Source organism: Trichomonas vaginalis, chromosome V (assembly GCF_026262505.1).
Source record: "Trichomonas vaginalis G3 chromosome V, whole genome shotgun sequence".
Lineage (NCBI taxonomy): Eukaryota > Parabasalia > Trichomonadida > Trichomonadidae > Trichomonas > Trichomonas vaginalis.
The window spans coordinates 21,776,273-21,793,466 of record NC_067207.1 but is presented as its reverse complement, the minus strand read 5'-3'; the positions used below and the strand labels follow the sequence as shown (position 1 = coordinate 21,793,466).

At 34.5% G+C, this 17,194-nt stretch overlaps 6 protein-coding genes and 1 pseudogene across 7 annotated transcripts, besides 8 other annotated features; 5 read left to right on the top strand and 2 right to left on the bottom strand.

Moving 5' to 3' along the window:
* Window positions 1-1,831: part of a mobile genetic element that runs on past the window's edge.
* On the top strand, window positions 26-872 carry TVAGG3_0380040 (annotated as a pseudogene). Its single transcript has one exon. A coding segment is annotated over exon 1 (847 nt).
* Window positions 1,832-2,290: 459 nt separating the features above from the next.
* TVAGG3_0380020 (uncharacterized protein) lies at window positions 2,291-2,845 on the top strand (the record flags this gene model as incomplete). The annotated part of the gene is made up of 1 exon (XM_051232056.1): window positions 2,291-2,845. A coding segment is annotated over one exon (555 nt), but the record flags the coding sequence as incomplete, so codon positions are not given.
* A 559-nt stretch (window positions 2,846-3,404) lies between these two features.
* Window positions 3,405-3,767, bottom strand: TVAGG3_0380010 (uncharacterized protein; the record flags this gene model as incomplete). The annotated part of the gene is made up of 1 exon (XM_051232055.1): window positions 3,405-3,767. The coding sequence occupies one exon, from the start codon at window positions 3,765-3,767 to the stop codon at window positions 3,405-3,407; it is 363 nt and encodes a 120-aa protein (XP_051101785.1).
* A 222-nt stretch (window positions 3,768-3,989) lies between these two features.
* Window positions 3,990-4,054: a mobile genetic element.
* Window positions 4,055-4,174: 120 nt separating this feature from the next.
* Window positions 4,175-4,283: a mobile genetic element.
* A 141-nt stretch (window positions 4,284-4,424) lies between these two features.
* Window positions 4,425-4,533: a mobile genetic element.
* A 141-nt stretch (window positions 4,534-4,674) lies between these two features.
* Window positions 4,675-4,783: a mobile genetic element.
* Window positions 4,784-4,924: 141 nt separating this feature from the next.
* Window positions 4,925-5,033: a mobile genetic element.
* A 141-nt stretch (window positions 5,034-5,174) lies between these two features.
* Window positions 5,175-5,283: a mobile genetic element.
* Window positions 5,284-5,424: 141 nt separating this feature from the next.
* Window positions 5,425-5,533: a mobile genetic element.
* A 2,453-nt stretch (window positions 5,534-7,986) lies between these two features.
* Window positions 7,987-8,373, top strand: TVAGG3_0379930 (protein ubiquitination; the record flags this gene model as incomplete). The annotated part of the gene is made up of 1 exon (XM_001321759.1): window positions 7,987-8,373. One exon carries the CDS (start codon window positions 7,987-7,989, stop codon window positions 8,371-8,373), a length of 387 nt encoding a protein of 128 aa, XP_001321794.1.
* A 40-nt stretch (window positions 8,374-8,413) lies between these two features.
* TVAGG3_0379920 (protein ubiquitination) lies at window positions 8,414-9,289 on the top strand (the record flags this gene model as incomplete). Its single annotated transcript, XM_001321758.1, has 1 exon — window positions 8,414-9,289. The coding sequence occupies one exon, from the start codon at window positions 8,414-8,416 to the stop codon at window positions 9,287-9,289; it is 876 nt and encodes a 291-aa protein (XP_001321793.1).
* Window positions 9,290-11,710: 2,421 nt separating this feature from the next.
* On the top strand, window positions 11,711-12,636 carry TVAGG3_0379910 (ER-associated misfolded protein catabolic process; the record flags this gene model as incomplete). Its single annotated transcript, XM_001321757.1, has 1 exon — window positions 11,748-12,593. The coding sequence occupies one exon, from the start codon at window positions 11,748-11,750 to the stop codon at window positions 12,591-12,593; it is 846 nt and encodes a 281-aa protein (XP_001321792.1).
* A 214-nt stretch (window positions 12,637-12,850) lies between these two features.
* Window positions 12,851-15,489, bottom strand: TVAGG3_0379900 (eukaryotic translation elongation factor 2a, tandem duplicate 1-related family; the record flags this gene model as incomplete). Its single annotated transcript, XM_001321756.2, has 1 exon — window positions 12,926-15,451. The coding sequence occupies one exon, from the start codon at window positions 15,449-15,451 to the stop codon at window positions 12,926-12,928; it is 2,526 nt and encodes an 841-aa protein (XP_001321791.1).
* Between the last annotated feature and the right edge of the window lie 1,705 nt (window positions 15,490-17,194).

Below are 17,194 nucleotides of genomic sequence, written 5' to 3'. Positions count from 1 at the left end.
TAGTTCAACACCAAATGCTTGGTTTATGGATATCTTGGAAAACATTCCGAGAGTTAGAACAGATGGACCACCATACTGGCTAATATTTGTTGGTCAAAACACAAGATACTGTGAAGCCATACCATTATGGTCCAAAAATATTTTAGATGTGAAAACTGCTTTGACAATACTCGTTGACAAATACCATCCAACAAAACTGACATCTGACTGTGAAAGTTCTTTCAAATCAGATGATATTAAAAACTATCTGCGTTCAAAAAATGTAAACCAATATTTCATTGTCGACCAAAACCATTCTGCTCTTGGTGTCATTGACGTTGTATAAAAATGTTAAGAGACTTAAACCAACCACAAGGTGGTGAAGCAAATGAAATGTCATATGACGACAAGTATAGACACTTCTCCATGGCAAAGATGAGACAAGTTTTAAATATTTACAATAACCGTAAACAAAAAGGTTTGGGAAACCACTCCCCCGAAGAAATGAAAAACAACCCTGACTTAGAGAAAGACTATATATTTAACAATTTAGTCAAAAGAGACAAACAAGAAAGAATGCCGGGCTTCAAACTTCAGAAAGGTGACAAAGTAAAAATAGAAATACCTAAACGCGACCCATATGAAAATACTATTGACTATGACAACAATGGGAACCGACAGGTACTCACATTCGTGTTCGTAAAAATAGAAGAAAGTATACAAGAGAATATTATGAAGTTTTAGGCAAACATGGCAAAATGTACACACTGCAAGCAGAAGATAAAACTACTATTGTCAGACCTCGTTTCAAACTTGTCAAAGTTCAAGGTGGTATACTTTCAAAGACAGTTCCTAACAAATATAAGACAACTCCTGACGAATATGCTAAAGAAGTTGAAAATGACGACTAAGCAATTCTATACCATGCGTAAACTGTCATGTAAGGTGGCATGTAGTCTTTACTTTGTCCCGTTGTTTGCGTATACCCTGAAACGTGATGTGTATGGTTTCCTCCTCCCTCAGTGTTACTCCAGTAACAATTTATAGCAAACTGAACGTTGTCTTTAACATCATATCCTTTACCTTTTGTCATTGCTGACCAATTCCAATATCTATGACTATGCCAACCTGCTTGAGATGTACTTAAATCTATGTAGTGACTGTGCGCAGGTAAATTTTCACCTGAAATCGTTTTACTTCCACCTGTTTCCTTTGAAGAGTTTGCACAATACAAAAACCTGTCGACTATTTGAGTCCAAGTTCCAAAACCAAGTACTACTTCTGGTCTGGTAGAGTTCATTGACGTATAAATAGAACCTATAGGATATAATGTTTGAAGTATTTCTGTCTTTAATGTTTGAAGCTCTGTTTTGTCAGCTTTCTTATCTAACATTGTTGGTAGTTCATATGCTTCAAAGTTTCTGACATGACCTTCAATGTTCCTGCAACTGTTATCTAAATTGTTAAGAGTATCTTTTACGCTTGTACTTGGATTTTCTAATGGTGCACTTGAACCAAGGTCAAAGTTCAATATTATGTCGTCTGCTCTAACAGTAGTGAAGGATTTATGTGTATGGTTCTTATCCGCTTTAAGGTCTAAACATCCTGAAACCCATCCTGTATCAGCTTTAGTTTTTAAAATCTTCGATGTCCATTCATGATACCATTCAACCCTTTCTTTAATTTCATTATCTTTTTCATCCACATATTCCTTATCTGCCTTCTTCACTAACGCACTAGCCACACATCCCTTATCCACCTTCTTCTCTAACTCATCGTTAACATATGTTTTATCTGCTTTCTTTTCAAGGCTAACGTTTAAGTCTGTTATTTCAGATATAGAATGTGTATGAGTCTTTTTAGAATATTCGTTTTCAGCTCTTGTCACTTCACTTGACATTTTATTGTCAACATATGTTTTGTCTGCTAGTTCAGGATGAGTATGTTCTTTTGTTGCATAAGCATTGTTAGCTCTTTCTTCTTCTTTTGCTATTGCATCGTCTACATATTCTTTGTCAGCTTTGTTGTCAACATCTGCTTTCAAAAGAAGTTCATTTATAGGTTTCTCGTTTAAAGTTCCTTTTGTTGGATTTATACAGACAGTATTGTTCTTCTTGTCTTGAAATAGAAACTCATCTGTCATTGGGTTTAATGTCAGTTTTAAGTTTCCTTCTTTCAATGACTCAGATATCTTAGAATAGTTTGAAAAGTTTGTTGTGTTCTTATTTAGAGCTTGCATAATGAGTTGTCGGTTGTGTTGTATTTCTCTTATGGAAGCAATATCTTTCGACATTTTTATTCTAGATAAAATATGCTTTCAATAGAAAAAGAAAATTCTAGAGTTGCTACAACTAAACCATTAGATGAACTTTTTACTAATGTCGGTCAAAAGTTTGAGACAGATACCGTAAAACATGAAGGCTATCGTTTTGACTACCCATTAAGATGGTTAAGAGACCCATCTGTCACAAAAGCTATTGGCTTTCGTAGAATGAAGTTCATTTCAGAAGCCATACATGGTTTCCCATTTACGGTCGGTTTTGAAGTTCGATACTATAACAAAGAAAAACGTATGTATGAGAAATTTGAACAGGGAAAACTTTTACAAGTGAATTTGCTTGTAAACTTAGAAACAACTCTTCAAGCTTTTCAAGAAAAAATAAACGATATCTATCTCGAATATGCAAACCAGTATAACATTGACGAAGGAGAATACCATCTCGATATTATTTATGACAGGAAAAATGCAACTGTTAAAATCAATAAAATAGAAGACCTTGGAGAAAACGTTTATATTTCTACAAAATATAACAACTTGGCATGGTATAGATTTATGAGGATGTTAAATCAGCCTGCAGAATATCCAGTACACCCGAACTTTTATGAAGTCGAAAAACCTAATGGAACATATGAAAATATTTTCGACCCAGATGCTATTATTGTTCATGCTTCATTTTCTGGCGCCCAAAACTCTTTCTTATGTCTGATGAATGATTTTTACGAAAAACCTACAAAGTTATACGAACCACCAAGTGGAAGTATTTCAGACTTTCAAGTATGGTTTACTACAGATGGAAGAAAAAGAATAATTCCATTATACCATGCGTTTTACTTAGAACTTAGTTTCATATACAACTACTATCGAACGGTAAAAATATAATTTTTTAATACGGTTGAGGTGTTGGATTTGGTTGCCAACTAGACTGTGGTGCAGGTTCAGGCTGTTGTATAACAGGAGCTTGTTCTTCTGGTTCAGGGTCTTTAGGTATAAGACCAACGAACTGACCTACTCTTTTACCAATATTTTTGACACCGTTCCAAATTCCTTTTCCGACAGATTTTATTCCATTCCATATACCTCTTCCAACTCTTCTGAAGAAGTTTCCAATACTACTGAAGAAACCCATTTTACTAGTAGTAAAAATCTAATGTCCGCCTAGTCTCTTACGTTTCCTGTTGAGTTCCATAGCATTCTTTAACTGGAGCTCATACATTCTGTTTCTCCTCTGGTAGAAAACATATTCTGGGTCAACTCCTGTGTTCGCGTCATCTGCATAAAGTTGTTTATATCCCACTTCAGGGTTTGTATAAAACTCTTTCCATCTCATATTTGCATACCATGGTGGCAAACCTAACGCAGCGTCATTTGACATGGCAGTTTGCATTTGTACATCTGTTGGCACTTGACCATAGTTTGCCATTGCAGTTTGTATTCTAACTTCATTTGGAATATTCTCTGGGTTTGGTTGTCCAGGTTGCTGTGCATTCGCTAAGTTCTGTGCGTCCATTTAATATTAGATAAAAATATCTCTTACGAGTACATATACTGAACATTTGCAGGCATTGGTTCATCTTCATATTCTCTGTACTTTTCTGCCACGTCAAATAAATAAATGACACAATGGAAAAAACCTAAAACAAGTAGTCCTATTTCAAACCACATTTACTTACCAATAAAATTTCTTTGTTATGACACTTTCTCCGGTTTATAGGACCTCTCTCATATTCTATCTTGTTATATACGAAAACGATAAAAACAGTTTGACAGAAAAGTGACAACTTTACGTGTCAAAAATATAAAAAGTGATATTTTATTCATCATTATCTTCTTCATAATTTATTTCATATTCTTCGTCTTACCAACAAAAGATGGGAATGTGAACAATTGCGGGCAATTTTTAGCCATTTTGGCTTGGAACTAGAGCCTGCGAGGTACATGGATAGTATCAGTACCTCACAGGCTCTAGTTCTCTATATGGCGCCGAGAAATTTTGGTGAAATGTGGTCGCATTTCACCAAAATTTTTTCGGCGCCATAGGATGAATTGGAGGGTGAGAGATATTATTTCATACAATACTACTCTCACCCTCCAATTCCCAGCCAAAATGGCTAAAAATTGCCCGCAATGTGAACAATTGCGGGCAATTTTTAGCCATTTTGGCTTGGAACTAGAGCCTGCGAGGTACATGGATAGTATCAGTACCTCACAGGCTCTAGTTCTCTATATGGCGCCGAGAAATTTTGGTGAAATGTGGTCGCATTTCACCAAAATTTTTTCGGCGCCATAGGATGAATTGGAGGGTGAGAGATATTATTTCATACAATACTACTCTCACCCTCCAATTCCCAGCCAAAATGGCTAAAAATTGCCCGCAATGTGAACAATTGCGGGCAATTTTTAGCCATTTTGGCTTGGAACTAGAGCCTGCGAGGTACATGGATAGTATCAGTACCTCACAGGCTCTAGTTCTCTATATGGCGCCGAGAAATTTTGGTGAAATGTGGTCGCATTTCACCAAAATTTTTTCGGCGCCATAGGATGAATTGGAGGGTGAGAGATATTATTTCATACAATACTACCCTCACCCTCCAATTCCCAGCCAAAATGGCTAAAAATTGCCCGCAATGTGAACAATTGCGGGCAATTTTTAGCCATTTTGGCTTGGAACTAGAGCCTGCGAGGTACATGGATAGTATCAGTACCTCACAGGCTCTAGTTCTCTATATGGCGCCGAGAAATTTTGGTGAAATGTGGTCGCATTTCACCAAAATTTTTTCGGCGCCATAGGATGAATTGGAGGGTGAGAGATATTATTTCATACAATACTACTCTCACCCTCCAATTCCCAGCCAAAATGGCTAAAAATTGCCCGCAATGTGAACAATTGCGGGCAATTTTTAGCCATTTTGGCTTGGAACTAGAGCCTGCGAGGTACATGGATAGTATCAGTACCTCACAGGCTCTAGTTCTCTATATGGCGCCGAGAAATTTTGGTGAAATGTGGTCGCATTTCACCAAAATTTTTTCGGCGCCATAGGATGAATTGGAGGGTGAGAGATATTATTTCATACAATACTACTCTCACCCTCCAATTCCCAGCCAAAATGGCTAAAAATTGCCCGCAATGTGAACAATTGCGGGCAATTTTTAGCCATTTTGGCTTGGAACTAGAGCCTGCGAGGTACATGGATAGTATCAGTACCTCACAGGCTCTAGTTCTCTATATGGCGCCGAGAAATTTTGGTGAAATGTGGTCGCATTTCACCAAAATTTTTTCGGCGCCATAGGATGAATTGGAGGGCGAGAGATATTATTTCATACAATACTACTCTCACCCTCAATTTTAATTACTTAAACTCATTCTATTTTTTTGACATGTAAATGTCACTTTTACTGAGATCTGACACAATGTCAGATCTCTTTTTTTCGTATATAAGAATCTTGTCATATCTAAACTCATAGTCATGTATGTCCTCTAACCATCTCATAACGGTTTCCAAACCACTTTTATCGGATGTAAAGTAAAAGCATGGATGGTTATGTATAACGTCTAAAGTTTCTAAAGAGTCTCTCAAAGTCCAGTCTACTTGGTATTGAAAATCCCATGTGTTATAGAACGGCGGGTCCACTATAAAGAAAACATTTTCCTTGTCTTTATATTTTTCATACAACTCTGTCCAATGACATCTCACAAACTCTATACCCTCAATATATTTTTCTATGTTCTTTTTGAAAACATTTGTATAGTTAAGATATAAAACTTTTGACATAAGTGTTTCAATGTCATGAACTCTTATAGCACCACTATATAATAGTCTAGCAGATATACTATCCCAGTCTATATATTCTGCTTTTTTCAAAACCTCTCTCACAATATTTTTCTTATCTAATGGTATACGTTCCATCTTGCCTATAGGTATCTTTTCTTTTAACTCTTTCAATATATTGTTTGTGTCTGGAATATGTTTGAGACGGTCCATATAGTTGTCGAAGTCATTGCATATAATCTTTGAGTCTGGGAATACGGTATGACATAAATGGGACATATAGAAACTTCCACCGAACAAATCTACAAATGTTAGACCATTCGGTAGTTTCTTAAGTTCTCTCAATATAATATCTTTACATCTACTCTTATTTCCAAAGAAGGGTAACGGTGGTTTTGTAAAATTCATTTATATATAATAATAAAAATGTTTTTACCTGAAAAGTGACAGAAAAGTGACAAAACATGAAAACATATATATTTTGTGAAAAGCTCCTGGAAGCCCTCCGAATAAAAACTTCATTTATACTAAACATCTTCGGGGCTAGAGGGCACGAAGTGCCTGGAAGCCCCACTTCCTTTTTTTTTTTTTTTTTTTTTTTTTTTTGGTTATTTGTTTTGACTCTAACAAGCAATGTGAATTAATGAAATTTAGAAATACTGTTTCTTTACATGATGTTGCATTTATTATGTGTATTAAAACTCAAAACATGTGCATACATACTCACATTATGAGAGAAATGAACAAAGAGAAAACATTGATGTTTTTCATATGAATTTTGATCTAAATTTGAATAAATTCTATGTCTTCATGCTTGTGTTTTAGTACCAGCTTTGGAGCCTATTCTCCTCTTTGATGAATATTGAGTGATATATTTTTGAAATGAACCCAAAAAATGAACATGTAAGATATGAAAGACATATTGTTAATGAAAAAAGACAATTTATTAGTTTGCCAATGATAGGAGAAGTTCCTATATAATCTCGTTAATGAATGCAAATGAAATTGTTTTACATTCATTTTTCAATCATTGAGAATTCTAATAAAATAAAATCACTGAAATCGAATTCTTACAAAGCCTTAAGATCTAGTGATTGACCGTATTAAACGCAGATCAATTCAAATGTACTTTGAGTTTGATTTTTAGCAAGATACATATTTGACTTTGCTCAAATCATGCTTAAAGAAAAGAAGTGAAAAAAAATATCAGATAAAAGCCCGAAGCAAACTATTGAATAAAACATTACGTATCTCAACCATGGAAGATGCTTTCCTTGATATTTAGGCGTATTTAATGTCTTTTATTGTATGAAATAATTAGAAATGCCCAATACCAGTGCAATACTGATTAAATTAATGATATTTCTCTTAGATTCTATATCAAGGTATCACTTATTAATGCCCTTCGTATGACGGAATTCTTCTACCAATTACACCATGAATGCTAATACCTTTTGATTCTACTTCAATTATAAATTAAATCATTATCTCAGTATCAATTTATAGAGAGAGAGATTAAGTGGTGAACTTTGATATTTTTTCCACACCATTGTAGTTTCACTTTTTGTATATGAACTCTATATTGATTCTGGCCATCAACTAGAGAAATTAAAAATTTTCAATTTTTGGCCAATTAAAAGTATATTTTTGAAAATAAAAAATACTATGATTAATTATGCGTGATGCTTGACATATGTTCATAAAATTGAGTAATTTGGAGTGATTGACAAAAAAATCTTGATAATATAAGCATCTGGATGACAATCCTATTGCTCTAGACTTTTATATTGTTGTTATGTCGTTCCTTATCAATAAACTTAAACAAAATTCATAATTTATATCCGAAATCTTTGTTGTCATTGTTTTCCACATGTCTAACATAGTATTTTTTTTCTTTTAGTGAATTTAAGTAGTATGTCATATGGTAAAACGCAAAAATGTCCTTTATAAAAATTATTAATGTCCGATCAAGACGTTCATCCAATCAAGTACAGTGAATGGAGAAGTAAGTACAAATACTATATTGATATATTCAATGCGTTGTATCAGATGAAAACGGAAAAAGAAGAAGAATTAAACTCGATTTACAAAAATATTAAAACAGAATTGTTTGATTCAAATAAATATCCTCCCCGAAATATGATAAGAGACATTTTAAATATCATTCCGTTTAAAAATCGCTATACAAAGTCATATTTATCTCTTGCCAAACTCATATCTGATGAATATCACGTTAAAACGGTCAACAATGTCAGTGATGTTTCAAAATTCATGTTTTATAAAGAATATGGAATTAAATTAGGCGATTTTGATAATTTCGAAAAATACAAATCTAAAAATCTGTAAATTCTTACGGAAAATACAATATACAGATCGATTATGAATAATGACCTCGAAAGATTCATCTTTTTTTACGGAGAGAGAAGGATTTAATAAAAATCAAAAACTTGAAAGCAATTTATACCCATCTCATTACAAAGGATATTCATTACTTGAATTATGTTGTTATTACGGTGCAGTTGATTGTTTCAAGTTTTTAAGAACAAAATTCAGCTCAGAAATAACTGAAAAATGTCTAGAATTTTCATTTTTAGGAAGAAACAATGAGATCATGAGTGAATGTTTGAAATATCAAAAACCAAATTATAAATGCATGGAATATGCAATTATTTCACACAACATTGATTTTGTTACATTCTTGATGAATGAATACAATTTAGAGATCGATTTAATTGATTGCGGAAATTACAACAATATTGAATCCTTTTTAGTTTATTTCGATCAAACCAATGATATAAACAAATGCTTTGTTTGTTCACCGATGTTTAATATTCCATCTTTTTTGAAATACCTCCTTTCACATGGTGCAAATATCAATGACAAAAATAAAAATGGACAAACAACACTTCATATTGCAGCAATGCATAATAATAAAGAAACTGCTGAAGTTCTCATTTTACATGGTGCGAATATCAATGAAAAAAATAAGGCTGGAGAAACCGCACTTCATTATGCAGCAATGTATAATAATAAAGAAACTGCTGAAGTTCTCATTTTACATGGTGCGAATATCAATGAAAAAGATGAAGCTGGAGAAACCGCACTTCATATTGCAGCAATGCAAAATAGTAAAAAAACTGCTGAAGTTCTCATTTCACACGGTGCGAATATCAATGAAAAAAATAAAAATGGACAAACCGCACTTGATATTGCAGAATGGAATGATAATACAGAAACTGAAGAAGATGATGCATTTTATTAGAAATAAAAAAATAGTGAAGCCTTTCCACTGATTCAATACATATAGCGATTTTTTTGCACGAGTATCAGTTCAAAAGTGACAAAATTTGAAACGAAAGCTCTCAATTTTTTTTTCAAATTAAACAAATAGTTATAGGAAAAATTATTTTTTGTTGAATATTAGGCAGTGATCAGAACTCATCCAAGGGAAGATCATAATTCATACGCACAAGATGAAACATAGTATAAAAAAACCATATTTATCATAGTTGGATAAATATAAGCATTTATATATGAGTGAGGTCACACATGTGTTTTATATGAAGTTGTTAAAATGATTTATGTTTATAATTAATATTGAAAGAAATTTAGTAAATAAAGTTAGAAATATTAGATATAAGAAGCAGCGATTGATAAAATACTAAAATATTTATACTACTTATACATTTATTTGTATGAACATTGATAATTTTAACATTTATAAGCATTCATTGATATAATAATATTTCAAAGAGTATTTGATTACGCTGTAAAATTTTTGGCTCATCTGCATTCGAGTGAAGCGAGAATGCGACCACACTAAAAGGGTTAATTTTGAAATATAAGATAAAAAATAACAAATTTGATAAGAAAATTAAGGATTAGAGAAATTTAAGAAAGATAAAGTATGATTATTTATATTTAAAAGTGGAAAATGAGTAGATTTAAAAAGTTTTAAAGTAAAGTTTTTTAAAAAAGAAGTTTACAAATGCAGGGTAAAGGAACAATACCCTGCATTTGTAAACTCCTTTCTTGAATTGAAATTCAATGAATCACATTCAAATCAAATCCGGTTGAATCACAATCTATAGCGCATTTTATAAGCGTTAAAGAAGAAATTTTAATTATATAGAAATATACAGAGCTTTCGTGTTGTAAAATGGCGCAATTTGTTAATGTAACTTGAGAATTAAAAAGTAAAATTATTCCTTCAGTATTTGTCAATTTACATTTTAAAGCATTACAACTATTCAAAGTTCCTCTTGACCAACCTATTACCATCGTGTGATAAGATGAGGTTGAATTTTCGAATTCACAGAACTTTACTTATCAAAATTGATAGAATTCAATAGGTTATATGTTCTAAAATGGCATTTTTGCTTAACGTTATTATGGTCATCTGCAAAAAATAACGATATACCAATAAAAATTTCCAATTGAATTAGATTTTGGGCATTCCAAGAATTTTTTCAGAACAAAATGTATTTGCATATCATGTAGGTTCTAATTATTCAGAAAACAAATAAAACTTAGAAATGAGTGAAGGAAAAATTTTTGTCAAAAAAAAGAAGTGCCTCCACTCTGGTTTTGAGGTGTGAGCAGATAACATTCAAGAGTTAGAGTAAGTGCCAGACTGAGAAGTAATATCTGTCACTAATTAAGAATTCTATTTAGTGAAGCAAAATATAATATTTGAATTTTCATAAATTTAGTTAATTGTCAATAATAAATATCAGTACTAAAATTTTCATTGTTATATGTTAGCAAAAAACGGTGTTAGATTGGTAAAATATCTATACTCATTAACATCCAAATGTGATTTTGCCTCTTATAATCGATTTGTGATTAACACAGATGTAATATGTAATAATATGTGTCATATATGCTGAATGTCTAATAATAAATCTACTTTAACCAAAAAATAAGAATAATGAGATAATAATCTGTATTGAATATAAATCTATCTTCAAAAGAAGTGGAAATGTATATTCATACTATTATAAGTTCGTTTTATAACTTAAACATAATGTAATTCGAAAAAAGCAAATAACAATTTTTGTTTGTTTCAATAAATAAGGAGTGTACACCTTACATATAATTCTTATTATAATGTATATATGTGGGTACAAGATTGGCCATAAATTGTGATTGCAAATTTAAAAATGTATCACAAAAAACAAAAAATCATTGTTACTTTAGATATAGCTTTACTCATTCTTTAAAACATCATTCCTCATAGCAAACTCGTATACGCAAAGTATAATTTTTTTTATTATATAATTCTATAATTTCTAGAATATCACTATGTAAAATATGTAAATTCATAATTTAAAAATGAATCTATCGATTTAAAAATGGTATAATGCATGTAATTAAAGCAGAAAAATGATTTTATTGAAATTTTCGTAAATTTTCAATAATTAATTTTCAATACTATTTGAATTATTTCTATTCTTTTCACCGTGCAGGTACACAATTATTTTTCGATTTTTTTGGGGAAAATATTGATGTCAATATATATACGAACCTGAAAAAGTGCGAATGTCAAAAAATTTTTGACACTTTACAAAAAAATTATCGCCAAATAAACGATGGATATAGGGTTTTTAATATATCATAATATTATTTTTCTATTTATTTTTTAAAAAAGTTCAAAATTGAGAGTGGAATCACTTCTCAAAAAAATGTATTCAAGAAAAATCTTCTCTGCTACCTACAAAATGAAAGAAGATTTGAATCAAACAAGCTATGTTATCGTGGAAACTGCAATGCTTAATCAACAAATGATGGAAAATCAAATGATTACATTCAAAATCACAAATCCAAGAACGCAAGAAAGCGCTTATGCCGTAGAGCGAGAGTTCACTGCAGATCAAGGCACTGTAATAGTTCCATATTGGATCATGGCGAAGATCGGTGTCGATGAGGGAGACACAGTACAGATTTCAACTGTCGAATTACCAGCAGCAACGCGAACAGTATTACAACCAAAAACCAAACAATTCGCAGAAAACATCAAAGAACCACGAATTGTTCTCGAGCGCGAACTCCGAAATTATCCATGTTTAACTCAAGGCTCCACAATCGAAATTACATTTGCAAATGTTGTCTACCCGCTTTACGTACTCAAAACAGAGCCATTACCTGCAGTAAGATGCAGAGATGTCGATATGATTGTAGATTTTGCTCCATTAATTGAAGAATTCCAACATCATTGGAACGAACCAGATACAGACTCCAGCGAAGATTCAGTCGAAGAATTATACTATCACACAACAGATAGAGGAAGACAGAGAGCATACAGACACTCAACTTTGGCGTCGAGAGAGAAAGATCTGAAGGAGGGAAGGAAGTACGTGGGAGTGAGAGAGTTCAAGGAAGGACAGGAAATTCTTCCTCCTGTGGCGAAAGAACCAGAAAGAAAACACAAAATTAAAGGAAAGTGGAGAAACTTGAAAAATGAAAGCGGAGAGATAAAACAGAGACATTATGATAATGGTGCAGAACTGTTACAACAGAAACCTCCTTCAAATAGTCCCTTCAAAGGAACACCTCATCATATTTAAATTTGTAATTTTTTTATGTGTTAAAGTAAAAATGTAATGATAGATATAATATAAATATTCATGTGAAATAATATCTTTTTACAATTATTATCAATAAAGAAGAGAAAAGAACATAAATAAAGAATCCAAGATAAAATATCTTGAATTAGAGCTATATAGATATCAAAGCTTATTTAAAAGTAAGAGATTACTAGAAAAGGAATGTCATCACACCTAGTGTAAATGGAAGTTCAAAGGTTTAAATTTAAAATTATAAGAAGAAAAAAGTTAAAAAGATTAGTAATTAAAAGATATGAATGGCTCTATTTTTTAGAAATAAAGTTCAGCAATCTTTAGAGCTTATCAAGGTAGCGGTCGAGTGGTGGAACTTCCTCAGAAAGACCCTTGCGCTTACGGACAACCTTGATAGCTTCGTAGAGGCCGTTACCAGCATGGAATGGATCACCCTCGAGTGGTTCCCAGTGGTCGAAGATCATTTGTGGGAAGGCCTGGCCGGATGTGGCACCACGAAGGTCCTTATCGAAGCCGAAAGACTCCATAACTGGAAGGTAAGCCTTGATGTTCATGAGTGGGGTGCCATCACGCTGTGTCTGATCGAAAGCACGGCCACGGCGCTTGGAAAGGATGGCGTGAACACCACCGCAGACGGAGATTGGAGCGGAGATTTCGCAAAGGTAAACTGGTTCGACGAGTGTTGGTTCAGCTGTGTACTCAGAAGCGTAGAGAACACGACGGCCTGTTGGGACCATCTGGCCACCGTTACGGTGAGCAGCATCGGCGTGAAGGAAGACTTCGACGACGTTGAAGCGGACACCACGGAGTGGTTCTTCAGCGAGAACACCGAGCTTTGTAGCCCACTGGAAGGAGGAGATGAAGTGCTCCTTAACTTCCTGAAGGTATTCAGCGGACTTTGTTGTATCGACAAGAAGGTTTGGACCACTGGAATCTGGGCCGAAAGACCAGACACGGCGGGCATCGTTCTGTTCCCAACCGAAGTCGTTCTGGAGGATCTTAGCACGTGTCTTGACATCCATACGTGGGTTGACATCACCAGCTTCGATAGCCTTAAGAAGGTTGTCAGCGATTGGTTCAGCCTGGCACATGAGACGGTTGAGCTTGTTAGCAGACTTGGACATGCAGACGCAGGATGAGAGCTTCTGGACTGTTTCTCTGAAGGAAACGACTGGTGGTGAGCGTGTGATTGGGACACCAGCGAAGTCTTCTTCAAGATCCTTAAGGCAGATTTCAAGGTGAAGTTCACCAGCACCAGCGATGATGTGTTCGCCTGTTTCTTCGTGTGTGACCTGGACGCATGGATCGGACTTGGCGAGACGGTTGAGGCCTTCGACAAGCTTTGGAAGATCCTGAGCGATCTTTGGTTCGACAGCGACACGAACGACTGGAGAAACGGAGAACTTCATGGCCTTGATTGGGCAAGCATCATCGTGATCGGAAATTGTGCCGGACTTGACGAGGTACTGATCGATACCGACAAGACCGATTGTGTTGCCGCATGGGCAGTCCTGGAGGTTCTCGACCTTACGACCCATCATGAGGACTGTACGCTGGATGTTTGTGACATGGATATCATCCTTGCCTCCTGGGATGTAGTTAGCGCCCATAACGCGGACACGCTGGCCTGTAGCGACTGTGCCGGAGAAGACACGGCCGAAAGCGTAGAAACGACCCTTATCTGTTGTTGGAACCATCTTAGAGACGTAGAGCATAAGTGGGCCATTTGGATCGCACGCGCGGATAGCCTTAGCGCAAGCATCATCGAGTGGGCCTGTGTAGAGTGTCTCAGCACGGTAAGCCTGAGCCTTAACTGGGGATGGAAGGTGGAGGACAATCATTTCAAGAAGAGCCTCAGACATTGGGATCCAGCGGCGGTAAACAGCGGAAAGAAGTTCACGGCCTTCCTTGTGGATTTCATCATCGTGAAGCTTAACATTGAGCTTCTTGAACATGTCTGTGTACTTGTCCTTTTCGCCGTTCATGATTGCACGTGAGAGAGAAACGATTGGCTTAAGGATGAACTGGCAGAAGGAACGCTCGAGAGCCTGGCCCTTCTCGTTTGTAGCGTGGGAGATGAAGCACTTTGAGATTGGATCGTAGAAGCGCTCGCCCCAAAGCTGTGGGATAAGCTTCTGGACTGGAACACCGAAACGAGCGGCGTAGATCTTAGCGAACTTTGTGACTGTGAAGCCGAAGGAGTGGAGACCGGAGCCGAAGGCAACTGTGCCCTTAGCTGGGGAAACTGTAATGTCACCCATTGGGCCGTTCTCATCTGTGTATGTGGCGATGATAACATTGACCATATCGATTGACTTTGTGTATGTCTGGTACATATCTTCTGGTTCAGCGTTAAGTTCGAGGAGGGAACGGTCGATCTTGTTGATGATAACGACTGGTTTGATACGCTCAGAAAGTGCCTGACGAAGAACTGTTTCTGTCTGGACGCAAACACCTTCAATGCAGTCGACGACGACGAGAGCGCCATCTGTAACACGAAGAGCTGCTGTAACTTCAGCGGAGAAGTCGATGTGTCCTGGAGAGTCGATAAGGTTGATAAGGAAACCATTGTCTACGTTGTCCTCTGGGAGGTCTTCCTTTGGCATTGTGTAGTAAAGGGAAACACCTGTGGACTTGATTGTGATGCAACGCTCCTGTTCATCTGGGCGTGTATCTGTGAAACGCATTTCACCAGCGTTTTCCTGGGAAATGATACCAGCACGAGCAATTAAAGAGTCTGTAAGGGTGGACTTGCCGTGATCGACGTGGGCAATAACGGAAAGGTTACGAATGTTATGACGCTTGTTCATAACTTCGCGGATCTGGGCGACAGTAAAGTTAACCATCCTTGAAGAAAGTGATGGACCACTCCTCACAAATTTCACTTATCACAAATTTTCTATCGGTCGACCTTGGCCAACCTCAAATTATAGAATTAAATACGAATTTAAGTTTTTGGATGATGCTTTTTTTCAGTACCTACATTTAATTCGTGTCTTCTCAAATTTTTCTTTATGCTGAAATTTTAATCCAATACTTCCATAACCATATGTTTGTTTTATAAACTAAAAACAAAGACCATTCACCAATCCGTATCTTTATTCCTTCACAAAATCGTCATGATATTCGATGTTAGTGTTTCTCATCTTTTCAAATATACAGATAAAATATTTCTTTAGAAAAATATTATTTTAAATTTTCAAATAAACTTATGACAATTAAATAGGATGTAAACTGTCAAAAAAATTCAATGTAAACGACAGAAAACAAATGATTAATCCACAAAACAATTACAGTCTTAAAACAACTTGCTTCTGATCAAATCGCTCGCATTATTAGAGGCTACATATAGAGATAATGCTATTCTCCCCATCAAAAAAAAGCGCGTGAAAAATATTTTCTTGTCACTGGCTTATGTCTTATTTTAAGTCACCGGCCAATAATAGAGTTAACGAATTATCTCACGCTTTGCCATTGTGCTCAGGCTATTCCACAGGTGAGTCTTCAACTCAGCAATCAAAATTTTATAGATCCAATCCGATAAAGCTATGTGGTTGATAATATATATTTAGATTTGTTTTGTTGATATAATTTTCCAATCCAAATCAATTGAAACCATTAGCATACATTTTGAGTTTTGAAAAATATAAAAGCAAATCTTTCTGAAGATTGCATTCTATTTTATAGTGTATAATCTCATATTTTGCAAGTAGTAAGCTAAGAAAAACCGAATTCGAATATCAAAAATTTAATACGTCATAGATAAAACTTGAAAATTTAAAAATAAGATAAACCTTTTTGAGACAATGAGTTTGATCATGTTCGGCTGACAAATTTTTTGATTGATTGTTCAAATGAAAAATAATCTGCTCTAATAAGTTAATGATCTGAATACAGAACTGTTGAATCTCTTATAGTGATCTTTCAATGACTATTATGTTTGAAAAATGATGTTCTATTCAGATATCCCCTGAGATACATTCAACTAGAAAAATTACGCATTAATCATGCACACAGATTATTTAAAATAAGAGGCAATATTAATTTTCAAGAAATTCATATGAAATTGTTGGAAATGGAAAATTAAATACATGGAATTTATGTTAAATGATCTGCTTCTAACGTAAAAATAATTATTTGAGAATTATAGTACAATTTCTTACATCTAAAATTTCCAAATTTTTTTGATTTTCATTAATTTCAAGTCAATTTTCTACAAATATTAGATTATTTTTAAAAAATTGAAAAAATTTTGGAAATATATAACTTTAGATTTGATCAATGATAGGGTTTATTTTAGCATGTCTAGTTGATTTGCCTAGGAAAATTGTTATTTTCGCTCTGATAACAAATTATTCTCATATACCTCATCATTTACATCATGTTATCAACTCTATTATAATCAGGTCTCTCCAATTCATTATTTTAACCTTCCGTTCAGTTCATTTTTTCAAGAGAATATATTAGAAATCACTCACAATGAAAAATAAAAAATATCTCAGAGTTTCCTAAAAAAAAAGTTAACAATCTCCATATGCTGATAAGATGATTGATAGGCAAATTCTAACACACTCAGTTTAGACGGATGC